Raw genomic sequence first — 26,794 nt, forward strand, 5'->3', positions numbered from 1 at the left:
TACACCTCAGGGACTGCATTGGTTCAAGAAGACTGCTCACCACCCACTTCTCAGGGGAACTAGGGATGGACAATAAATGCTGGCATAGCCAGCGACGCCTACAAACCATAAACAAATTTTTAAAATCTCTGTGTCAGCTCATGCAGAATGGCCAGTGGAATGAGAGTAACTAATGATTATGGAATTGTTCTCCACTGAGTCCTTGAAACCTCGACTGTACATTTTTCTATTCTAAATCAGAAAAATTTGCATTTCTATAGCATCTTCCATGAAACATTTTACAGCCAAGTAAGTATTTTTGCATCGCTCTGTTGCAATACAGGAAACACAACAGCTAATGTTCACACAATAAACCCCCCCAAACATAAATGTGATTTTGACCAGGCGAACTGTTTCAGTGATATTGGTTAAAAAGTGGCCAGACATCTCCTGTTTTTCTTTAAAATAGGGATGATGGAACCATCAATTCACGAGACACGTGTTTTAAGATATGAACAGTGGTTTTAATCTACTTACTACAGAGCCAGCCTGTTACCCGTTGAACTCTCGATGAACTGCAGGGTGGCTCTGGACACGGTTATTTATACAGCAGTCAAGGGGGAGGAGTCGTGGGCGGAGCCAAGGGTGGAGCCCTGTACAAGCTCATGAGCATTCCCAGAGCTACTCCCCCTAGTGGTCGGATAACGCTACTGCGCTGCAATGGTATTGGTAAATACAGTGGGAATTACTACGTTACATTCACCACATTCACCCCCTGCAAAAAAATCAAGTCCGGCGGGGGTGGTGGTCTACAAAGTAAGTCTGTCCGGTGGTCGAACTGTCCGCTGTGATCTGCGGAGCACCGGGGTTACAGCCTCTTGCGGTGGCTGGATGGGTGTTGTGTGCTGGGGTACAATGGCGGACTCCAGGGAGGGTTGTGTCCGAGCTTCATACTCTTCTGGTTCGACCGGGGACTGGGGGCGCTGGGGGCTGGCCGGCGCGGGTGCACGAAACTGGTGGAGCAAACTCGTGGGCTCGGGAGCGCGAGGGGGCGGCAGCATGGGGTGTAGGGTGAGGGGTCCTTCTGTGAGGGTAGAGGGGGTGCTGGATCCGACGGATGCCAGATCCCGGAGGGATACTGTGTCCTGGAAGCCGTCAGGGAACTCGACGAAGGCGTACTGGGGGTTGGAGTGGAGCAGGCGCACCTTCTCAACAAGTGGGTCGGTTTTGTGCACCCTGACGTGTTTCCTCAGGAGTACAGGGCCCGGTGCCCTCAGCCATGCCGGAAGTGAGACCCCTGTGATAGTGCCCCTGGAAAAAATGAAGAGCCTCTCGTGAGGGGTCTGATTGGTCGCTGTGCATAAGAGGGACCTAATAGCGTGGAGCGCGTCTGGAAGGACTTCCTGCCACTGGGAGACTTGGAGCTTTCTAGACCGGAGGGTCAGTAGGACGGTCTTCCAGACCATTGCGTTCTCCCTCTCCACCTGCCCGTTCCCCCTGGGGTTGTAGCTGGTAGTCCTGCTCGAGGCAATGCCCTTGTCGAGCAGGTACTGACGCAGCTCGTCGCTCATGAAGGACGAACCCCGGTCGCTGTTCACGTAGCTGGGGAAACCAAACAGGGTGAAGATGCTATGCAGGGCCCTAATGACTGTGTGGGAGGTCATGTCGGGGCACGGGATAGCAAATGGGAACCGGGAGAACTCATCTACGACGTTTAGAAAGTAAACGTTCTTGTTGATTGAGGGGAGTGGCCCTTTGAAATCAATCGCGAGGCGTTCAAAGGGCCTAGAAGCCTTGACCAGGTGGGCCTTGTCTGGTCTATAGGAGTGCGGTTTGCACTCCGCACAGATCGGGCAGTCCCTGGTGACCGCTTTTACCTCCTCGTTGGAGAAAGGCAGGTTTCGGGCTCTGATGTAGTGGGTGAGCCGGGTGAGCCCTGGGTGGCAGAGGCCGTTGTGGATGACTTTCAGTGTGTCAATCTGCACGCTGGCGCATGTCCCGCGGAATAGGGAATCCGGAGGCTCGTTGAGCTTCCCGGGCCGATACTTAATATCATAGCTGTAGGTGGAGAGTTCGATCCTCCACCGAAGAATTTTATCATTTTTTATTTTGCCCCTTTGCGAGTTATCAAACATAAAGGCGACCGATCTTTGGTCGGTGATGACGGTGAACCTCCTACCTGCGAGGTAGTGCCTCCAGTAACGAATAGCCTCCACAATGTCTTGTGCTTCTTTCTCGACTGAGGAGTGTCGGAGTTCTGAAGCGGAGAGGGTACGGGAGAAAAATGCAACGGGCCTCCCTGCCTGATTTAGTGTGGCTGTTAGAGCTACCGCTGAAGCGTCGCTCTCAACCTGGAATGGAGTGGATTCATCCACCGCCCGCAAGGCCGCTTTGGCGATGTCCTCCTTGATGCAGTTGAAGGCCTGGCGCGCCTCAGCTGACAGGGGAAATCGTGTGGCCTTAAAGAATGGGCGGGCTTTGTCCGCATATTGAGGGACCCACTGGGCGTAGTAGGAGAAGAAGCCCAAGCACCGTTTGAGGGCCTTCGGGCAATGGGGGAGGGGGAGTTCTAAGAGGGGGTGCATACGGTCCGGGTCTGGGCCCAGGACTCCGTTTTCCACGACGTAGCCGAGGATGGCCAGTCTGTTTGTGTGGAAAACGCATTTCTCTTTGTTGTAGGTGATGTTTAATTTCTGTGCCGTCTGGAAAAAACGGTGGAGGTTGGCGTCGTGCTCCTGCTGGTCATAGCCGCAGATGGTGACATTGTCCAAGTACAGAAACGTGGACCACAGCCCGGACTGGTCCACCATTCGGTCCATTGCTCGTTGGAACACCGAGACCCCATTAGTGACGCCGAAGGGGACCCGGAGGAAATGGAAGAGGCGGCCATCGGCCTCGAATGCCAAGTAGTGGCGGTCCTCCGGGCGGATTGGGAGCTGGTGGTATGCAGACTTCAGATCCACCGTGGAAAAGAGCCGATACTGGGCGATTTGATTTACCATGTCTGCAATCCTGTGGACGGAATACGCGTCGACGAGCGTAAATCTATTTATGGTCTGACTATAGTCGACAACCATGCGGAATTTTTCCCCGGTCTTAACGACCACCACCTGAGCTCTCCAGGGACTATTGCTGGCCTCTATAATCCCCTCACTGAGAAGCCTTCGGACCTCTGATCTGATAAATACCCTATCCTGCAGGCTGTATCGCCTGCTATGAGTGGCTACGGGTTTACAGTCCTTTGTGAGATTGGCGAAGAGAGGGGGGGGGGGATTCGCAGCGTAGCGAGGCTGCAGATAGTGAGTGGGGGCAGGGGCCCGCCGAAGCTGAGGGTGAGGCTCTTAAGGTTACCATGAAAATCTAGGCCTAATAAGAGTGGCGCGCAGAGGTTGGGCAAAACGTAGAGTTGAAATTTTGAGTAGCTAGCGCCTCGGATTGTGAGTGTCGCGGCGGTGCGCCCCTGGATCTGTACAGAATGGGAGCCTGAAGCAAGCGAGATAGTTTGCCGCACGGAGCGAACAGCGTCTTACCAGGTCTGGGTGTATGAAGCTGTCAGTGCTCCCGGAGTCAAAAAGGCATAGCGTGTTGTACCCATTGATTTAGACCTCTGCCATCGAATTTCGCAGATGCTTCGGCGTGATTGATCCAGGGTGACTGTGCCGAGTTGCGGGCCACGTGACGAGCGCCCGGGGAGGTCGTACTCTTCCGATGAGTTGTCCAAGAGTGGAGATGCAGGTCGGGCCCGTGGATCGCACGTGGCGGGTGGCGAGAAAGATGGCGTCCAAGATGGCGGCCCCCATGGATCACACATGGCGGGAGGGGGCGGGGTCGGGGCATAGGCCACAGCGTTTCGGGCCCCGCGGGCCTGCGGGTGTGGGGAGCGATTACTTAAGCCGCTGGGGAGTTTGAAGTTGGGGCCCTTTTTGTGAGGCACACTCTCGCGTAGTGGCCTTTCTGCCCGCAGCTGCTGCAGGTCGCGTTGCGGGCCGGGCAGTGCTGCCGCGGGTACTGATTCTGGCCGCAGAAATGGCAGGCTGGAGCAGCCTGGTGGCTGGGCAGCCGCGTGGCACAGGCCTGGGGGAGTCGCTGGTCGGGGGCCCATGATTGGGTCGCGGGGTCCGCGGGGAACGAGGTGAGGCTGCGGAAGGAGACCTCCATCGTGGTAGCTATTTCCGCAGTTGTTTCTAAGTCTTGGGCCCCCTTTTCCAGCAGTCGTTGGCACACATAATTAGACCTGAGGCCCGCTACAAAAACGTCGCGTACAGCAAGTTCTCTGTGTTCAGCCGCGGTAACCGCTTGATAGTTACAGTCATTAGATAGATTATTGAGCTCTCTTAAAAATTCGGCGAGTGATTCTGTAGGCCGCTGGCGGCGAGTCGTGAACACATGGCGTGCGTAAACTTCGTTAATGGGCCTTACATACATCTTATCGAGTATCGCTAGCGCTGCAGTATATGAACCGGCCGAGTTTAGTTGCGTAGAGATTCTGTGGCTCACCCTCGCGTGCAATAGACTTAACTTCTGTTCCTCTGTTGTTTCGGCTGAGCTCGCTTCTGCCAGGTAGGCCTTAAAGCACCGCAGCCAGTGGGAGAAGATTTCTTTTGCCTCTGCATCCTGTGGGTCGAGTTCCAGGCGTCCAGGCTTGAAGGCTGATTCCATGATCGATCCTGACTGTTCTTAAATAGATTAAATTGATGGAACCATCAATTCACGAGACACGTGCTTTAAGATATGAACAGTGGTTTTAATCTACTTACTACAGAGCCAGCCTGTTACCCGTTGAACTCTCGATGAACTGCAGGGTGGCTCTGGACACGGTTATTTATACAACAGTCAAGGGGGAGGAGTCGTGGGCGGAGCCAAGGGTGGAGCCCTGTACAAACACCTGAGCATTCCCAGAGCTACTCCCCCTAGTGGTCGGATAACGCTACTGCGCTTACAATGGTATTGGTAAATACAGTGTGAATTACTATGTTACATTCACCACAAGTGACATGGAATCTTTTATGTCAAATTGAGAGGGCCGTTGGAGCCTTGGTTAAACATGTGATCAGAGAAATCAGCACCTCCAACAGTGCAGTGTTCCCTCAGTACTGAACTGGACATTAGCCTGGATTACTTGCTCAAGTCTCAGGAGTGCGACTTGAACCCACAACCTTCTGACTCAGAGATAAAAACATTACCAACTGAACCACGGGCGACACCTACAGAGCAAATTAAAAATGACAGAACTCTCCCCAGATTCGTTAACGTGATATGACATGTCGCACTCAAAAGTGTTGCACAGCCTCACAAGTGCATACAGCTCTTAGATTTCTGGCTCTATCTTTTTCAATGAAGAACTGCTGCAGCTGTTACAGTAACAGTGGCTTTTAAAACACGTGAGAACATCCAAGAGCTAGTCGAGACTCATCCCTTTAAATGGAGTTGCCTGCTTATAGCAACAGTATTTGACAGTGCAAAGTCTCTGACCTAAATTGCCATTTAGCCAAGGGGGAGTACTGTATGACTGGAGCAGATGGCTCTTTGAGACATGGTTTAAAAAAGCCCCTAAGCTCTTGCAAGCTTTCTGTTCCCCCTATTAGAGTGGCAGTCGACACATGAGCAGCAATGGACGAGAACACATTATTTCCATTTATATTTCTCCTGATTATGCAAATTGTCTGAAAATGGCCTGAGTGAGCAGTTGAACAATCAAAGCCAAGGGCCAGAAAAAGAAAATAGACTGATTGCTGTCCATTTAACACGGTTCACCAGCCAGTCACTAAGGTGACCCTTGTGTCTGGCTGTTTGATATGATCCACCGGTTTTGGGATGTATGGCCTATATACCTAGCATCACACTGCCACGACCTTTGTAAATCTACCATCACTAGGCGATGCATGTGTTGGGATTCTTGCAGTTCCAGACTCTATAAGATTGACCTTATTCGGGCAGCACGATGGCGCAGTGGGTTAGCCCTGCTGCCTCATGGCGCCAAGGTCCTAGGTTCGATCCCGGCTCTGGCTCACTGTCCGTGTGGAGTTTGCACATTCTCCCCATGTTTGTGTGGGTTTCACCCCCACAACCCAAAGATGTGCACGCTAGGTGGATTGGCCACGCTAAATTGCTCCTTCATTGGAAAAAATAAATAAATGGGTACTCTAATTTTATTTTTAAAATGTCAATGGGGTGTCAAATTGCAGGCACATTGCAACAGTAAAACCACAGAGCCTATTTAGATTTCAAGGGGAGTGAAATGGAATGTAAACAACCAAATACAAAGGGATAAAGGCAGGAACACTGCAACATTGATACCTCAGAGCCCATCAAGCTTCAAGGGGAGTGAAATGAATCTCTAAGAAACAAGCTGCAAAATGGCTCTGCCTTGTGAGAGGATAGGATTGGGCCTGCATAGAATGTTCTTCAGAGTATCAGTGCAGACTCGATGAGTCGAATGGCCACCTTCTAAACTGTGGGAATTCTATGATAATATGGTTGATTTCCATATTAAGTTTATAAGCAACACAATCTAATCACAAAGAAGATTGTTAAACGAACAAAGCATATGAGAAACTGAATTGAACTAACCATATAAATATTGTGGCTACCAGAGGCTAGGATTTTTACCACGAGAAACTCACCTCCCAAGGCCTGTCTACCATCTACAAGCACAAGTCAGGAGGGTAATGGAACACTACATTTGCTCAGATTAGTTAGCTCCAACAACACTCAAGAACTTGACGCCATCCAGGACAAAGAAGCCCACTTGATTGGCACCCCTTTCATAAACATTGATTCCCTCCACCATTGATGCATAGTGGCCGCCTGTACCATCTACAAGACACACTACAGCAACTCATCAAAGTTCCTTACACAAACCCTTCCAAACCCACGACTGCTACCATCTAGAAGCACAAGAGCAGCAGACATCTGGGAACCCCACCACCTGGAGGTTCCCCTCCACGTCACTCACCACCCTGACTTGGAAATATATCGCCGCTCCTTCATTGTCACTGGGTTGAAATTCTGAACAGCACAGTGGGTGTACCTACACCTCAACGACTGCAGCGGTTCCAGAAGGCTGCTCACCACCACCTTCTGAAGGGCAACTAGAGAAGGGCGGTAAGTCTGGCCTAAACGGTGATGCCCACATCCCATAAATGAATTTTAAAATGAAGTGAACTGGCTACAGCTGATTGGGTAAATGGACTAAACGGTATGGCAGTGGGGAACGTTTAACGTAGCAATTCAAAAAAATAAAATTGAATAAAAATACCCTCCATTTTGTTCTCTGTCCATTCATGGGATGTGGACATCACTGATTGGGCCTTGAACTGAGTGCATTGCAGAGGGCATTTTAAGAGTCAACCACATTGTTGTGGATCTGGAGATAGATGTGGGTGAGACCAGGTGAGGATTTCATGACTCCTTCCCAAAAGGACATTAGTATACCAGATGGCTCTTTACGACAAGCTTTTCATGGTCATCATTGGACTTTCAATTCCAGATTTCTTTCATCCATGGTGTGATTTGAACCCCAGTCCCCTGAGTTGCTAGCCTAGTGACAGTAACCAATATGTCACACCTCTCATTGCAAAACCAAGACCTCAGCAAGAAAGATCCATCTGTGGCTTACTAAGGGTGTTAAGGATATTATTAGATTAAAAGATTGAGAGCTGGATTCTCCATTTCTGCAGCTAAATGCCGCGCTGGCGTGGGAACTGTGGCATTCTACGATGTCAAAATCGGCACTGAATCATCACTGATTCTGGGACTGGTAAGGGGCTAGCAGCAGAGCCGGGTAAAACTCCCGACACCCGCGCCATAAACGGCCGGAGAATGGCCGGGTCTGTGGCCGTACATGTGCGCTGCGACGACCTGCAGTGGTTGGGCCATTCAACGTGGCGTTGGCCATGCGAGGACTCGACCTGCCAAATACAGCCTCACGGGACAATCCTGGGCCAACCCTCACAGGTGCCCCCCAGCTCTCGTGGAAGCCCCCCTGGCCAGCAACATGGCTCCCAGCCGACTGTGGCGGTGCTGAACACAGTCCGCCGGGTTCCCAACCAGTCAGACCACACATCGCCCGTGTGGTCAGGAACTTGGCCCACCCCACCCAACCGGCGACACCCACCGGGGGACCACCCAGGGCCACACAGGCGACAGCTCGCAGTGAGGGCAGTGCCATCCAACAGTGGCCCTGGCAGCAGGGATGGGTGCCAGGACCGGGCACACCGACGGGGCCAGGGTGCGGGGATTGTGGGGCTTGCGTGGTTGGGGCGCGTGTTGACAACGGGGGCCACTGTGTAGCCCATGGTACCTGGTTGTGCATGGGTGTATGCGCCATGATTACCTGTTTTCCCCTCACCCCCTGCAGGTACTTATGGCTTCGGTCATCAACCAGCGATGTTGGCCGCCGTGGCGATGGCTGTTGCCCTGCATGCAGCCCTGTGGCAGGGTGAGCGGGGGTGGCTCAGAGAGGAGGCGGAGGCTGCAGCAGAGGAGCAGGATGCAGAGGGGCAGGTGGCAGTCACTCAAGCTGGAGGGCCACCCGTCCAACAGACTGAGGAGGAGGAGGAGGAACCAAGGAGGAGCCGGATGAGGTCACATGTTTACCCCGATTGTATGTCGTTTGAGGAAATCCTGGACTGGGAATGCAGGAGGAAACTGCGGATGAGTAGCAAGACAGTGAGACACATCTGCCCCTGATGGCACACCTGACACTGCACGGGAATGGGGGAGGACACCCTCTCCCTGTGGCCGCCAAGGGGGCAGGGTCCCCGGAAGGGCCGGGCCCATCCCCGACTGCTCCAGTAAGGCACAAGACGGCATGTATGGTTAGACAGTGGGACGGGAGTGAGGTGTGGGGTGGTGAGAGGGATGGAATGTGGGGTGAGGGGGTTGGGATGTGGGGTCAGGGGGGTTGTGGTGACGGGTGGTGGGGGTGGGCACACATTTGTCGTGGGGACCGTAACCAGGCAGGGGGTCTCACTTCGTGGGGCGGCGCCGACCTCCGCGTCAGCGACCTTCCTCCTCTCCGGTCCGCCGACAATGTCTAGTGACCTCTGCTCGGGCACAGTGAGGGAACGCAGGTCTGGTCGCCCCCCTCCGGTCTTCTCCCACTCCCGGCCGTGGGAGCCGGTCTTCTCCCACTCCCGGCAATTATGTTCAGCCTTGTTCTAATGACACTGTTAGATGTTCTGATGCATGCAGCCTAAGGGTCAGATATCCGATGGCATCGATGGCCAGGGCATCCGGCCATTGCGGCTGGCATGGGTGCTGACATGTGGGTCAGGGTGGGGGTCCGGCCGCCCCCTGGATGGGGGGGGAGGTCACATGTGTGTGTGGAGTAGGGTGGTTGGTGCCAGGGGCACAGTGCTGGGTACTCACCCTGGCCCCTCTGTGGAGGTTGTGAATTTTCCTCCTGCACTGGTCTCCAGTCCGGGTCACCACCCCGATGGCGCTGATGTCAGCTCCCACCTCCACCCAGGCACGGCGAATTATAGCGTTGATGCACAATCAATGGACATGAAAATGAAGGAGTAGTCCGAATCGAAGGCTTTAATCAGCAAGTGTGCCCAGCAGCAGGAGAATAGAAATGACATGGCTGCTGGGGAACACGGGTTCTTATACCCCGCCTCGTAGGTGGAGCTACCTTCCTCTCGACCAATGAGAATACAGAGAACACAACACTTGGGCCAATGGGCAGCGAGCCCTCTGCACCAATGCCAGCTCACACTCCCAGGTACCGTAATACCCCTAGTCATACTAGCACAGGCGTATGCTGACCTCGCTCCCGGCCCGGGGCACACAGCACCAGTCTCCTCTCTTCCACAGAGTCGATGAGGATCGCTAGTTCGGCGTTTCCGGAAGCGCGCCGTTGCCCTCCTTGCGGCCACGTTGGCTGCGACACTTTTGTGTGGTGGGGGGAGAATCTATTATGTGCCGCGGCAGGGCGTCGATCACGAGACCAGCGAATCGACCGCCATTCCGTTAACAGAGTTGGACTTTCACAATACACCCGTGCTAGCCCCTTGGGAGCGCTTGAATTGCTGCAGCTGTGGACACGATCACGCAGTCATCAAACTCCACCGTTTTCACGACGGCGTCAGCACTTAGTCTGCAGAATGGAGAATTCAGCCCATGACGTTTCATCAGAACAGGTTTAACCTTAAAATCTATCTGTTATGCCAAGGTTTTGGTCACCTGTCTAAGTACCTCTTTTATATGACACGGTGTCAAATTTTGTGTGATAATGTTTCTGGAAAGCACCTTGGGATATTTTTACTCCGTTATAGGATCTATATAAATGCAAGTTGTTTGCACTTGTCAGTGGCTGCAGAGCCACATTTTTCAGTATAACACAGCACTTTCAAGAAGCTAAAGAGAGAATTAGTAAGTGGTAAAATGAGAACAGGAAAAATAAGACAGTATGATTTGCTGCGTGATGTAAAGGGAACTGCCCTAAGACTTGGGACTGCCCTAAAGAAAACTCAAAGTTTCATGAGACTAAATACACCGAAATATCATTGTTCTTATGAGTGTCTGGGCCGCAAAGAGGTGAGGCAGTGATGTGACAGATTTGGTGTCTTGTTTCAATCCGCTCTCTCTTCGTCAACCTCTTCCACGAACCAGGGCGTTTGGATGCTTTAAATAGCACAAACACAAACAGAGACAGCACAAAACAACAGGTGCTCCGATAGCAACCAGAGACCAACAATGAAACAAGAGGCTCCAACACAGAGTGAGGTCGACATCGCTTCACGTCAGTTCTCACTGTCACAGTTTCTGGAGATGTTCTACTGAGGCACAGAATGGGACTCGCATTAAGGACACCTGTTAGCAATGACTTCTTCCCTAGTTTACACTGACAACAGCAACTTATATTTGTCTAAGTGCCTTTAATGTATTTCCCAGAAGCATTTTCAAATTTCAAAACTTGATATCGAGTCACTTAAAAGAGTGTCTTAAAAAAGGGCAGAAAACTAGGGTGCTGAAGAGATTGAGAAAGGGAATTTCAGAGGTTAGGGCATAGACAGCTGAAGACTGCAGTTCAGTAAAGAATACTGTGCATGGCTAACAGGCCAGAATTAGAGGAATACAGCCATCTTGAAGGGTTGTGGAGCAGGTGAAGGAAATCGGGAATGGTGAGACGATAGACCAAGTTAAAAACAAGATGAGAATTTTAACAGCAAAAAGGATTGTCCCCTTGTTTGTAATAATTGACATTGGATTGGCAATATCAGTTCAGGAGGTTACAAGAAGACACATGTAGAAAATGAGACCACCACATTGGGGGAGTGAATGAAATGAAAAATGAAATGAAATGAAAATCGCTTATTGTCACGAGTAGGCTTCAATGAAGTTACTGTGAAAAGCCCCTAGTCGCCACATTCCGGCGCCTGTTCGGGGAGGCTGGTACGGGAATTGAACTGTGCTGCTGGACTGCCTTGGTCTGCTTTAAAAGCCAGCGATTTAGCCCAGTGTGCTAAACCAGCCCCTGAAGGGAACACTGATGAGTTCCAGTATAAGTAACTCATTGAGTAATATAGAGAGAACTGTGCTACATCTTCCACCAGGCTTTACTTGACTTATGGGCGGCACAGTGGCACAGTGGTTAGCACTGTTGCTTCACAGTTCCAGGGTCCCAGGCTCAATTCCCGGCTTGAGTCACTTTCGGTGCGGTATGTGTGCATTCTTCTTGTGTCTGCATGGGTTTCCTCCGGGTCCTCCGGTTTCCTCCCACAGTCCAAAGATGTGCAGGTTAGGTGGATTGGCCATGACAAATTGCCCTTAGTGTCCAAAATTGCCCTTAGTGTCCAAAAAGTTTACATGGGGTTACTGGGTTACGGAGATATGGTAGAGGTGTGGGCTTAAGTACAGTGCTCTTTCCAAGGGCTGGTGCAGACTCCAGGGGCCGAATGGCCTCCTTCTGCACTGTTAATTCTATGTTTCTAATGCTGATACCCGGTGCAAAATGGAGAAAGATGATCAATTCCTTTTATCTAATAGCACCTGTAGCTAGGGTAGCCCTGCCAGAGTGCCTGGGTTTCAATGCCAAAGTGCCAGGCTGGCAGTGCCAAGGTGCCCAGTTGTCAGTGGGAGTGCAAGGGTACCACCCTGCTCAACCACCCAGGAGTCTGTAATGGCCTGGGAGACCCCCCCAGGTGACCTTACACCTGGTCCACATTTGTGGAAACCAGTGCTAAATGGCACCATGCCAAGGTCTCCCAGGCATGGCCATTATTTCCTGGGCCCCGGGATAATATGGCGCAGACATATTTGTCTTGTTATGTTCTTGGCGTAGCATAAGCTGCTTCCTTGATGTTCACTCTGACAAAGGAAGGTTCAGACATGGAGATAACTTCAACACGTTTATTAAACTATTTACAATTCTCCTACTCGGATTCGCCTCTACTGTTAATCCTTCTATAGCTACTCAGACTGACAAACCAGTCTGCTACAATCCACGTGGTGGGTGTGATGTTGAATCAACCCTGTGTCTGTACTCACTGAGTGTCTCCACTGGAAAGAGGAAGATCATGTGTGCTGTGTCCTTTATATATGGGTTTGTGTAATGCCCCCCAGTGGTAGTGTCACCTCTGTGTGTATCGTGAATGCCCATTGGCCGTGTCCTATCTTACTGACCTATTGGTTGAGTGTCTGCGTGCCATGTCTCTGGTGCTCCCTCTAGTGTGTAGCTAGTCTATGTGTACTTACATTAACCCCTTGTGTATCTACAGTGATGCATAATCACCACATCTCCCCTTTTTCCGTGTTACACTGTTAAAGAAAATTGAACAAAAATCAGGTAGATAAGCGTTGCTCTGTACAAGTTATGATAACAGTGATCATTAAACAATAATCCAATTCATATGTATGAGTCCAAAACCCATCAATTATCATGGTTGAATGTCTTTCTTGTTGGGTTGGTGAGTTGGTGATTTTGATGGTGGCATGTCCTTGTGAACGCCATCAGTGTCCCTGTGCATAAGAGACCAAGAAGTGGTCAAAACACTTTGTTGTCTGATTTGGCATCTTTTGTTCTTCCGATGCTTGTGATAGCGATGTTGGATGGCATCTGTCCTGAAAGCCAGTTTGCCTGTTGGTAGTGCAGCACACGTGAATTGGGAAGATGCATCGTCCTGCCATGGTATGTCATTGTATTGAGCTGAGCAGTAACAGTGTCCCTCATGGGCAGAGTTGTACCATGTTGTACCAGTCGTAGTTCCATTGATGTAGTCTTTATCGTGCTTGCTGTCGGTGATGTTGCCTTTGGTACGGGTCGTGTCGTTGTCTTTGTAATGGTTTTCATAGGTTGTGATGTTGTGTTGGATGGTTCTATTGTTGTGTTCACTCAAGGACCACACTCTGTGGATAATACGAGTCCTTCACACAGTTACTCGTGTCCGCGTGCTTTGTGGCATCTGCTGTTTTCTTGATCGTGCCGTCACTGAGTTTGTGGCGCTCCTCGTTTGGAGTCAAGTCCGGCTTACTTGAATCAGCTTTGGCGTTTGGTTGCTCCCCATCTGGAGTCTGGTCTGTTTCACCTGAGTCAGTTTTGGTTTGTCGTTGCTCCCCGTCTGGAGTCAAAACATTCAGGAATGCATTTGCTTGTGGAGAGGCTCGAACGAATGAGGTTTGAAGTAATGTGGTGTCACCGTAGTTACCAGTGGTCTCACTGTAATCATCGAGTGCCTCTGTACACACTAGCTGAGGTCTGTCACATTGCACATCTTGTACGGGAAGTGGGATGCTGTCGTCACTTGTCTCACGTACAGTGGATAGAGCCTCAGTAGCTTCTTATTGTTCACTTGAGCTGGGTAGACTGTCAGAGTCTTCTTGTGGCTCAAACAATGTGGGTGGACTGTCATAGTCGCTTTGTTGTTCACTTGAGCATGGCAGACTGTCATAGTCGTCTTGCTGTTCACTGGAGGGTGGTAGACTGTCGTAGTCTTCTTGCTGTGCACTTGAGCATGGCAGACTGTCATAGTCTTTCTGTTGTTCACTTGAGCGTGGCAGACTTGCATTATCTGCTGCTGACTGCTCAGGGGAGGTTGCTAGACTCTCATGGTCTTGTTCATGCAAGGACTGTGCTTTGGAATCTTGCATTGCTTCTATCATGGAGGCTGTCCACAAGCTCGCTGGGGAGGCTTGGGTCACTCAAGTCACTTCTTGTTCATGCAAGGACTGCAGTGTGGAGTTTTGCGTTTCTTCTATCATGGAGTCTGTCCACGAGCTCGCTGTGGAGGATTGTGTCACTGGAGTCACTTCTTGTGTGGAGACGTGCAGTTGTCTCGCTGTTGAGTCTTTCATCGCTTCCTGTGTGGAGTCGGGAACCCTTAGCAGTACGTGGACCACTCTCTGTGTGGAGTCGGGAACCCTTAGCAGTACGTGGACCACTCTCTGTGTGGCAGCAGGCCGTTCTATGTGGGCTTGTACCGCTCTCTGCCTCTTGGCGTCAGGCCGCAGCATAATCCTGCACTCACGAGTCGGGATGTCATATCTGCTGGGCTGAAGATCCTTAAATCCGAAGAACACATCCGCGTCTGTGTCAGAGTTTTCACTGTAGAACGCATCTCATTGCGGTTTGGATTTGGTACTGGGCTCGCCATCTCGAATGATGAAACCTTCGTCTGAGTCGTAGTCTTCTAGGACCATATCATCACTTTTTGTGTCGGATCTGGCATCGGGCTTGTGATGTCCAAAGAAGAAATAAGGGTCAGAGTCGTAGTATTCAAGGACTGTATCATCTCTTAAGGTGGTGCTAACTGCTTGTTCCAGGGTTCTGCAGAGGTTACTTTCAGCTACTGATCGAATGTCAGGCATTGTGCTGTCGTTCCAGGTGAATGAATCTTGTTTTACGGCTTAAGATTTTTTTCCCCGTGTTTTGGAACATTTCCCCTTTAAGTGGGTGTGGTCCGGGGCCTCTGATGTCACAAAGCGTGTGACGTAGGTCGTAGGAAGCGATTGGGCATGCTCAGATCGATGTTCCTTTACTTGGGGCCTTTTTCTCAACTGCGCATGTGCAGCACCTTTACCAAGATGGCTGCCGATAAAAATTGTTGTTCTCTGCTCCGGGATCTCGGCCTCGTGGTAAGTACTGGCACCTCTCTTACAGTTTTTTGTTGGTTTGTTTATGTTTTCCTCGCAGTATTTACCGAATTTGTCCAGGACTGCCTGGAAGTCGCTCCTGTTTTGCCCTTTGGAGAACTTGAATGTTTTGAAGATTTCTTCTGCTCTGGCACCGGCGATGCTGAGCAGAAGCTCTGTCTTTTCAGCATCGGCCATGTCTTGTAGGTCGGCTGCTACCAGAAAGATCTCAAACCTTTGCCTGAATGCACGCCAGTTTTCGCGGCGAGTACCGTGGCACTTGAGCCGCTGTGGAACCGGAACCTTGATCATCTTGCCTGGGTGTTGTTGCTGGTTGTCACTGTTTGCTGAGTTGTAACTATATGGATTGAAACAGTCGCTCGCTGATACCATGTCTTGTTATGCTCTTGGCGTAGCATAAGCTGCTTCCTTGATGTTCACTCTAACAAAGGAAGGTTCAGACGTGGGGATAACTTCAACACGTTTATTAAACTATTTACAATTCTCCTACTTGGGTTCGCCTCTACTGTTAATCCTTCTATAGCTACTCAGACTGATGAACCAGTCTGCTACAATCCATGCGGTGGGTGTGATGTTGAATCAACCCTGTGTCTGTACTCACTGAGTGTCTCCACTGGAAAGTGGAAGATCATGTGTGCTGTGTCCTTTATATATGGGTTTGTGTAATGCCCCCCTGTGGTAGTGTCACATCTGTGTGTATCGTGAATGCCCATTGGCCGTGTCCTATCTTACTGACCTATTGGTTGAGTGTCTGTGTGTCATATCTCTAGTGCTCCCTCTAGTGTCTAGCTAGTCTATGTGTACTTGCATTAACCCCTTTTGCATCTACAGTGATGCATATCACCACAATATTTAAATGTGCCTGGTGGCTCACTTAAATGTGTTAATCTGGATCTCATCCAGTGAGGGCGTGATCCAGACTGCGACGTTTTGCAAGAACCAGTTAAATCTCGCGTGCAATTTTGACAAAAGATGCCCGTGATATGTGTAAAATAATAGAACACCTTCATGGCCCAAGGAGAGTACCAATTTGCAAAAGACTTCAATGAAATTGTGGCAATGGACTGGAAGGTATTGGATAAGGACAGAAACATTTTTCTCTTACAATCCACAGGCATGCCAATGAGACTCAGTCTGTCAATAGTAATATATAGTAGACAGAAAGATAATTGTGGAAAGGAAAAATGGATAGAAATTGGAACTGGGAGCACTGGTTAAATTTCTAACAGGAGGGGGAAATTGGCAACATAAATTTAAGAGTGTGTGTGAAAATATGAACTTCATAGTAATGACACAGCAGTGGAATGTGCATTTAGTCATGGGATGGTGAAATAAATCACACAATATTTAATGAGATGCTTCACAAAATCTTAGCTGGCCAACCCAGTTGCAAACCGACATCTGCCCTGACGTAGATATTCCATACAAATAATTCACTTCAGTTGGTTGGGAGTTACAGACCCTATCGATTAGTTAATGGAATGTGTTCAGTTTTGTAGCTGGTAATATTCCTTTCCCCTTTCTTTGTGCTTTCTCCATATTCTTACCTTCGAAAGAACAATATGCCTGACCAAAAAGCTATTCATTTTATACGTAGGGTTGCAAAACATTTGGTTAAACAAGTTTATTTTTAAAAAAAAGTTATTTTGTGCACTATTAGTAAAATCTGGGGGGGGGGCGATTCTCCGAGCACCGCGCCGGTCCTGAGAATCGGCACAACCGCGCCACGATGCCCCGATGCTGGCACGCGATTCTCCGGGGTGCGGAGAATCGTCACCATTTGCGCCGGCGCATTTGATGCGGCGCCGGCCGCGGGCCGCTGGAATCGGCGGGGGCCCCGATTCTCCAGCCCGGATGGGCTGAGCGGCCGCGCGGATACAACAGAGACCCACCGGCACCGTTCACCCCTGGTCGCTGCCGGCGGGAACTCTGCGTGAAGGGTCGGAGGGCTGCCTCTGGGGCGGGGGAAAGCGATCCTTCACCGGGGGAGATCTCCAATGGGGTCTGGCCCGCGATCGGGGCCCACCGATCGACGGGCCGGCCTCTCCCCCCCCAGGCCTACTTTCTTGCGCGGCTGACCCCTGAACACCGACGCCATGTTGAGTCGGGGCCGGCACGCTGAAGAAATCCCCCGCGCATGCGCAAGTTGGCGTGGCCACACTGGAGGTGTGAACCGCTCCAGCGCAGTGCTGGTCCCCTGTGGGGGACAGAATTGGTAGTCCCTTTGCCCGTTTCACGCCGTCGTGAACACTTTGTCTCCATTTTGGAGAATCACCCCCTCCTGAGGTGGACAAATCTTCTTATTGGTGTTTTTCCCTTTTCCGTAACGGAACATCCTGCCAGCGTGCTGAAACAGAAATGTGGCGCAGCGGGATGGAGAATCCAGTCCCTGGAAAGAAGTTATGTGTACACTGAAATATCAACAGGAGACCGCCAGCCTTAACGAACACACAGATGGATATGACAGGAAAGGTACTCCTAGATGGCACGCATGAGGCTGCAGTAGGATAAAGTAAATGTGGAACAGATACTTCCTCTTGTGGGGCATTCTAGAACCTGAGGTCATAATTTCTGGTTAAGGGGTAGCAAATTTAAAACTACTTATCCTCAAGGGTGGTGAATGGGTGGAATTTGCTACCACAGAGTGTGGTGAATGCTGAGTGAGAGTAAATTTAAGGAGGAGTTAGACAAATTTTTGATTAGTAATGGGTTGAAGGCTTACGGAGAATGGCAGCATGGTGGAGTTGAGGCCAAGATGAGATCATGATGAGGTCATGATGAGATTGTGTTGAATAGTGGTACAGGCTTGAGAGGCTAAATTGCCTACTCCTGCTCTTAGTTCTAATGTTCAAAGAAACAACTATTCTTTCTAATTCCACCTTCCAGCTGCTGGTCTGTAGCCCTGTAGGTAACAGCGCCTCAAGCACAAACCTGGTGTTCTTGATTAATAAGGGGTTTGCTTGATTAATAAGGGGATCAGGGGTTATGGGGAGAAGGCAGGAGAATGGGGATAAGGAACATATCAGCCAAGATCGAATGGCGGAATAGACTCAATGGGCTGAATGGCCTAAATCTGCTCCTATATCTTAAGGCCTTATGGTCTTAAAATCAAACTAATGGCTCTGGGCTTTGAAGAGAGACTTGATGATCAAGGTATCAGAACTCCCTCAGTGTTGCGAAATTGTGTGTGAAGATTTTGTTAACTCTTTGGACAGTTGAACTGGTTGTGCACTCAGACTAGACCAGTAATGAGGTATTGGAACTGACTATTATGATGAAGCATGCTACTGTGGTGGTTTTAAAATTAAGCCTGTCTCAGAGGTTCAAACAAATGAAAAGCTTTATTCAGGTGATGTTAATACTTCAGGCTGCAATGTTACTCTGTCTGCTTGCCCGCTCAAATGGCTGGTGGCATTACGTCATTGATCTTTTAAAGTTCTCCTGTTCCACTGCAATGCTGCGAATGAGAAAACACTAGAAATACCATGAATCATAGAATCATAGAATTTACATTGCAAAAGGAGGCCATTCAGCCCATCGAGTCTGCATCGGCCCTTGGAAAGAGCACCCCATCCAAGCCCACTCCTCCACCCTATTCCCGTAACCCAGTAATCCCACCTAATCTTTTGGACACTAAGGGGCAATTTAATATGGCCAATCCCCCTAACATGCACATCTTTGGACTGTGGGAGGAAACCAGAGCACCGGAGGAAACCCACGCAGACACGGGGAGAATAGACAACATTTTACTCCCCCTTTAAATCAAAGGTCCCTGACACAATAAATAGTATAACATTAGCAATTCAATCAAAAACAACAATAAATACATCAGATACTTCAGAGGCAGACATTCTCTGTGTGGTGTGGGGAACCTCAGGCGTCTGCCTTTTAGTGCTTCAATTTTTGGTGTCTTTGGCTGGGTTTGGATGTTGTCCATGGTCATCTTAACTGGAGTCGGCATAGTGTTCTGAGGTTGACTCAGTGTCAGATTCTCAACTGAGGTACTGCTTTTGCAATTGGTTCAATTAGTGTCAGGTTCTCGCAAACGTCCACGTCATCTCTTGGCACAACTCGATTTGGACTCTGTCAATTCTGTCTCTGGCAGATTGGTTCTCGTCACCAAAAGTTGATCCACATGTCTCCTCCGTATTATATCGTCTTGGCTTTGTACGGTGTAGGCGACCGATCCTGTCTGTGCTAAAATGGCAGCAGATATCCACTTTCCACTTATGATATAGTTCCTTCCAGAATGTCTTGACCCTGGCGAAAAACACAATATTTTGCCTTTTTGTCCGGCTATATGACTTATCCTGCTGCTTTTGCTCGGAATTTATTTTGTCTTGGGTGGTTTTAGCAAATCAAAATGCTGCGTGTAGTTGACATTTAATCATTAGCAAAGCCGGAGAAACTTGGGTTGTTGAGTGCACAGTATTCTTGTCAATGAGTGGAAATCGGCTCAAACATTTAGACAATGAACCTTGTTCTCTGGCTACCTTTGACGAATGTTTCATCGTGTGTACAAAGCTCATTTGTGGGAGGGTGATAAGGAGCGGACTGGATGTGTTGAATTCCATTCTCCTTCAAATAGGTTATGAACTCTTGAAATATGAATTGTGGCCCATTATTGCTCACAGGTTTTCCTGGGTAACCAAATCTGCTGACGATTTCACCCAATCACTAATTGTTTTCTCTGCTGACTTTGTCTTCATGATGGCAATTTCAGACCATTTTGAGTGAGCATCAATGAGAATGAGAAACATATGCCCTTCAAACGGTCTGGCATAATCAATATGTACTCGTTGCTAGGCCTCTTCTGGCTATTCTCATGGGTGTAATGGAAAATGGCGGCTGGTTCCACACTTTAGCACAAGATGAATACATTCTCACCGTCTCTTTGATTTTGGCATTTAGCTCTGGCCATCTGGTTATCTCTTTCATTTTTATAATACCACAATAGCCTTTGTGTAATTGATTTCATGCAAATTTCTTTAGTAATGGTGGAATGATGACTTGCATTCCGCAGAGGAGGCAACCTGCCTGTATGGATAGTTCAAGTAGAATATGGCTTTAACTCAGGGTTTGCTCCTGAAGTCTTTCTTCGAAGCACCATGTCCATAACCTCTGACAGTACTGGATCATTTCTGGTGTGCTGAGTTCATAGAATAAACATATTCTATTACTTGCTTATCTACTTGCTTGAATTAGAAAATGTTTCTGCACAAACTGCTTATTGACTAATTATTTGGTAAGGGTAGTCGGGAGAGTCCATCTTACGAATCCTTTTTTTCTCAATGTTTTTATTTGGGTTTTTCTTTTTATACAAAGCAAAGATGAAAGTGAACATACACAGACACTATATACACCGATTACAATTCACATTTTTTACAGGTGTCCAGTTTTGACTTGGCCTCCTAACCCCAACTTCCCCTATTCCCAACTCCCCCTCCACCTCTTGCTGTTATGGGCCAGAGTTTAGAGAACCCCAAAGTGTATCATGGAGTCCACCTGACCGACAACTTTTACTAGATTGAGGTATGGGGAGCCCACTCTACAGGTGTGGTACAGCAGAAATGGAAAAGTATTTTTTAAAGCGAAACAATGTTTATTCTATGAACTCAAGTTAACCTTTTTAAAACATACAGTGAACATCTTAGCAACCATTAATTCAAATACAACCCCCAAGGCTACAACACTAAGTAAACCTTTAAGCTTTCCTTTTTAACATCCATACGACTTGAAAACAAAACCTTTGCCAGAAGCACATCAGGTTAAAGTCACTGCTGAAAACATTTATAATTCTGAATTCACCAAATGATCAAGAGATAGTCTTTTGATGGCAGAGAGAACAGCAGTACACCTGCTTGGTCTGGCTTCGGCTCCAACACGGAAAACAAAACTAAAACACACCCTGCAGCCTGCTCAAAAACGAAAGTAAAAAGCTGACAGGCAGCCCAGCTCCACCCACTCGCTGACATCATTGCAGTAGTAAACACCCATTTCTTAAAGGTACTCTCACTACAGATATTTATATTCACACCCATTTATAAAACCCATTTCTTAAAGGTACTCTCACGTGACATTGCTGTCTTCTATGTCTTCTTTGTTTGTTGGTTCATCAAACCTGAACCTATTGGGGTAGCACAGTGGTACATATGCTACTTCATGTTAAGTTGCTCCTATTTGGTTGTTCCTGTTCATAAACGTTTGGTCCGGATGCTTGCACGAATGCTCTCTCACATTGATCCACCCATGTCCACTTTTTATTTGATACAGTAAATTGTGTAAGGGTTTTAGCATAGTAACCAGATTAGCGACAAGCCTTCCAGGCCGAAGAAAGATCAAAGTTGGTTCACATTCTGAGGTGCAGGTGCCTCTGTAATGGCTTTCACATTTGAAGGCGACTTATGCAGTCCCTTGGCATTGATGACATGACCCAGATGGTTGATTGAAGATTGGAAAAATTCACATTGGTCTTTTCAACTCTTCATTCATAATCTTCTAATATTTGGAATGTGGCATCTATGTTGTGGAGTTGCCCTTCCTCATTATTTATAGTAACCAAAATGTCATCTAATTAACTAACACGAGACTCCATCTAATCCGCTTAACATTTGGTGCATAGGTCGTTGGAACAACGCTGGTGTAGAAGTGATGCCAAATGGTAGTCCTTCATATCAAAGTTACCCTTTGTGTGTCACAATAGTCAAGAGCTGTTGCGATCCTCGTTCATTTGAAGATATGCTTGAATGAGGCCGATTTTATTGAAGTATTGGACTCCAGCCAACCCAGCGAATAGGTCACCAATCAAGGGCAGAGGGTACTGTTCTGCACACAGTGCATGATTAATGGTGACTTTAAAATCTCCACAACTGTGTGTAGATACATCTTTTTTCATCACGGGTATGATAAACATGGCCCAATCACTCATTTCTTTTTAAATACATGTTATTCAAACTTGTATCAAAGTAGGTTACAGCAAATAAACACCTCTGGAAACATTCTTCCCAACAATCAACTGTACAGTTTGTACAGATTTTTCTCCTTTTTCATCCCCCCCCCCCTCCCCCTCCTCATCACCAACCCCCCCCCACGATGAACAGCTCCACAAACACGGTCACATAAACATCCCCCGCCTTTTCTCAAACTCCCCTGCTGAGCCCTGTAACTCATACTTTATCGTCTCTAACTGCAGGAAGTCATACAGGTTACCCAACCAGGCTGCTACCCCCGGTGGCGATGCCGACTGCCACTCCAGCAAAATTTGTCGCCGTGCAATCAGAGAGGCGAAGGCCAAAACTTTGGCATTCTTCCTCTCCATGAGCTCCGGCTTCTCTGAAACCCCAAATATCGCCACCAAAGGCTCTGGGTCCACTCCCTCCTCCACTAACATGGCTAAACCCGTGAACACTCTCACCCAGAATCTTCCAAATTTTTCACAACCCCAAAACATGTGCGCATGATTCGCTGGCCCCGCCCACACCTCTCACACTCATCTGCTACCCCCTCAACGAACCCACTCATTCTCGCCCGAGTCAGATGCACCCTGTGCACCATCTTAAACTGTATCAGGCTCATCCTTGCACAAGAGGAGGTCCCATTTACCATTCGCAATGCCTCACTCCATACTCCCCAGTTGATCTCCATTCCCAATTCCGCTTCCCATTTCTCCTTGATCTTCACCACCCGCTCGCCTCCCTCATCCCCAGCCACTTATATATATCCCTAATTCTTCCCTCCCCTTCCACATCCGGAAGCAGCATTCGCTCCAGCAGGGTGTATCCCGGCAATCTAGGGAACACCTTCCAGACATTTCGTGCAAAGTCCCTAACCTGCAGATACCTGAACTCGCTACCCCTCGGCAGCTCTACCCTCTCCCTTAGCTCCTCCAGACTGGCGAACCCTTCCTCTAAATAAAAATCCCTCACCTTGAGCAGCCCCATTTCCCTCCACCTCCTGTATATACTATCCACCCCTCCCCCCCCGGTTCAAACCCATGATTCTCGCACAGCAGCGTTAGCGCCGACATCCCTTCCATCCTAAAATGCCTCCTCAGCTGATTCCATATCTTCACCGTGGACTGTACCACTGGGCTCCCTGAATACCTACTCGGAGCCATTGGCAAAGCTGTCATCACCATAGCTCTCAAACTAGACCCCTTACAAGATTCCTCCTCCATCCTAACCCACTCTACCCCTTCTCCTTCCCACCACTGCCGCACCTTGTCCACATTCACCGCCCAATCATAATGAAGCAAGTTCGGCAACGCCAACTCCCCCTGTTGCCTCTGCCTCTGTAGCAGGGTCCTCCCCACCCTCGGCACCTTCCCCGCCCATACAAAGTCAGAGATGCTTGTGTCCACTTTCTGAAAAAAGGCCTTTGGTATAAAGATCGGGAGAGCCTGAAAGATAAACAAGAACCTCAGCAGAATATTCATTTTCACCACTTGGACCCTCCCCGCCAATGTTAAATGCAGTGTATCCCACCTCTTAAGATCCTCCCTGGCCTCCTCCACCAGCTTCATTAAGTTCCACTTATGGAGTCCTGTCCATTCGCTCGCTACCTGAATCCCCAAATACCTAAACCTACCCCCCGCTACCGTAAATGGCATTCCCCGTAAATTAGCCCCCTGTGCCAGCTCATTCACCAGGAATACCTCGATTTTCCCTACATTCAGCTTGTATCCCGAGAACCCTCCAAACCTCCCCAGCAGGCCCATAATCCTTCCCATACTCTCCAAGGGATCCGAAACATACAGCAAGAGGTCATCAGCATAGAGCAACACCCGATGCTCCCTCTGTCCCCTCATTATCCCCTGCCACTCTGCCGATCCCCTGAGAGTCATCGCCAATGGCTCTATGGCCAGCGCAAACAGTAGCGGCGACAGCGGGCACCCATGCCTCGTACCCCTGTGTAAGTCAAAGCTTCGTGAGCTCATATAATTTGTCCTCACCCTCGCTCTTGGCGCCACATACAGCAACCGCACCCATGCCACAAATCTCGGCCCAAACCCAAACCTTCCCAAAACTTCGAACAAGTACCACCACTCCACCTGATCAAATGCTTTCTCCGCGTCCATGGACACCACCATCTCCAGTACCAGAGCTCTCGACGGATTCATCACCACATTCAACAGCCGTCTTATATTATTCGCGAGGTGCCTGACCTTCACGAAGCCTGTTTGATCTTCTGCAACCATCCCCGGGACACAATCCTCCATCCTCCCCGCCAACAACTTGGCCAATACTTTCACATCTGTGTTCAATAGTGATATGGGTCTATACGACCAACATTCCACTGGATCCTTCCCTTTTTTGGGATTCGTGTAATTACTGCCTGCTTTATCGTCTCTGGCAACTCCCCCTTCTCCAGTGTTTCGTTAAACGCCCCCAACAGATGTGGTGCCAGTTCCGCCGCAAATTCCTTACTAAATTCTGCCGGGTACCCATCCGGCCCAGGGGTCTTCCCCGACTTCATACCCCTGATACTATCCAGCATCTCCCCCAGCCCCAGGGGCTCCTCCAATGCCTACCTCTTTGCTTCCTCCACCTGGGGAACCTACAGATCGTCCAGAAACAGCCCCATGTCCCCCTCCTCTCCTCCTGAGTCTGCCTCATAAAGTCCTTGGTAATACTCTCTAAACGCCTCCTTTATCTTCCCTGGCTCTGACACCACATCCTCAGCCCCAGTGCGGATCTTCAATATTTCCCTGGTCGCAGCCTGCCTCATCAGCTGATACGTCAGCATGCGGCTCGCCTTCTCCCTATACCCATATTGTACGCCTCTTGCCCTACGCAGTTGCCCTACTGCCCTCCCCGTTGTCAGCCTGTCAAATTGCCCCTGCAACATTTTCCTCCTTGCCAATCCCTCCACAGTGGGTACCCTCAAATATTCCCTGTCCACCTCCACTATCTCGCTCACTAGACGGTCATGTTCCGCCCTCCTTTCCTTATTCGCACGAACTGTAAATGAGATAATTTCTCCCCGGACCACTGCCTTCAGTGCTTCCCAAAAAATGGCCGCCGACACCTCCCCATTCTGATTCAACTCCACATAATCCCTAATCGCCAACCGCACCTTGTCACAAAAACCTTCATTCTCCAACAACCCCGAGTCAAACCTCCACCCCAGCCTCTGCTCTCGTCCCAATCTAAACAGAATCTCCAGCCAGTGGGGTGCATGGTCCAAGATAATTACCCCCACATACACTGCCCCCTCCACCCCAACCAAAATCTCCCGACTCACTACAAAGTAATCAATCCTCGAATACACCTTATAGACGTGTGAAAAGAAGGAATACTCTCTTTCCCCTGGGCTCTGAAAGTGCCATGGATCCACCATACCCATCATCTCCATAAACCCCCCCCCCCCCCCCCCCCCCCCCCAGCTCCCTTGCCATTCGTACCCTACCCATCGTCCTGGAAAACGATCTACCCACCCTCAGGTGCAGTTAAAATCTCCTCCCATGATCAACTGGTACGTGGCCAAATCCAGGATTGCTGCCAGCAACCCCCTCATAAAACCCACATCATCCCAATTTGGGGCAGACACATTTACCAACATTACCCGTGCCCCTTCCTTAACCTAACCTGGTCCTTCACACGGAGGTGTATCTCCTGCAAAAAGACAACCCCCGCGTTCAAGCTCCTGAGGTGCACGAACACCCGCGACCTTTTAACCGGCCCATTCAGTCCCCGGACGTTCCACGTTACTTATGTGTTGGGCAGGCTGCGTCGATGTGGATTGCACTTGATGCAGTGTAGCGAGAGACAGACCTCCAACACTTGATAAGATGCAACACAATTTTATTTAACTTCTTAACTACTATACATGTTCAACTGTGGGTTGACACTATACTGACTTGACTGGAGACCTGATACTAGCCTGACCAGACTTACTAGCTACCGCATGGTGTTTGCATTGGCTATGCTCACGACCTCTGACTGTCTCAGTGGCTGGGTCCAGAGAGAGCGGGAAACCTGGTGCCCTCTGGCTTTATAGTGGTAGTGTCCTGTCTGGTGATTAGCTGCTCTGTTGTGTGTGCTTACTGGTCATCCTGTGTGTCAATCACTGCCTGTCTGCACTCCATTATATACATGAATGTATATTATGACATCTCCCCCCCTTTTCTTTGTGTTTAGATAATAAATATTAAGGTGCGTGTGGATGTGTATATGTGCGTGACTATATACAGAATGTGCTAAAATGAACTTATATACATAGGAAGGTGTCGCTAGTGCAGGTATAGGGCATATGAAATGGTAAATACGATATTTACAGAGGTCAAAACGATGAGGTAACAAAATTGTGCAAAAGTTCAGTCTATAAGTTTAGTCTCTGTGGCGGGCGGCAAATTCTGGTTGATCGCTGCAAGGGTGGATCAGGGACCGCCTGCACTTGGATGGGTGGGACCGCCGCCAATGTGGTGGTTGCAGGGGTCGGCAGGATTGCTGGTAGATCGGTGGCCTCGTGGTAGGGCACGTCTGGAGGAAGCATTGTGTGAGGCGGGGCATCATGGTTGGGTGGCGGGCATGGAACTCTGCGCAGCGCCCGTCTGTTGCGTCGTAGGAAAGAGCCATCAGCCATGCGAACGAGGAACGATCTCGGGGCCACTTGCTTAACCACCACAGCTGTGGCGGACCAGCCGTCGTCAGGCAGCTGTACACAAACACAATCAGTTGGGACCAGCTCGGGGAGATCTGTGGCATGAGCGTCGTATGCT

The 26,794-nt window shown here is 49.4% G+C and overlaps 1 protein-coding gene across 1 annotated transcript in view; it reads left to right on the forward strand.

The window, feature by feature from the left end:
* The window catches only part of LOC119951194 (dnaJ homolog subfamily C member 5-like), a 45,530-nt gene extending 25,718 nt beyond the window's left edge, over positions 1–19,812 (forward strand). The window contains exons 5-6 of the mRNA XM_038774593.1: positions 8,339–8,419; positions 19,664–19,812. Of these exons, the coding sequence (XP_038630521.1) occupies positions 8,339–8,419; positions 19,664–19,812 (230 nt within the window). The remainder of the gene's footprint in view (positions 1–8,338; positions 8,420–19,663) is intronic.
* Positions 19,813–26,794: the final 6,982 nt, after the last annotated feature.

This window comes from Scyliorhinus canicula, chromosome 1 (assembly GCF_902713615.1).
Source record: "Scyliorhinus canicula chromosome 1, sScyCan1.1, whole genome shotgun sequence".
In the NCBI taxonomy this organism is placed as follows: domain Eukaryota; kingdom Metazoa; phylum Chordata; class Chondrichthyes; order Carcharhiniformes; family Scyliorhinidae; genus Scyliorhinus; species Scyliorhinus canicula.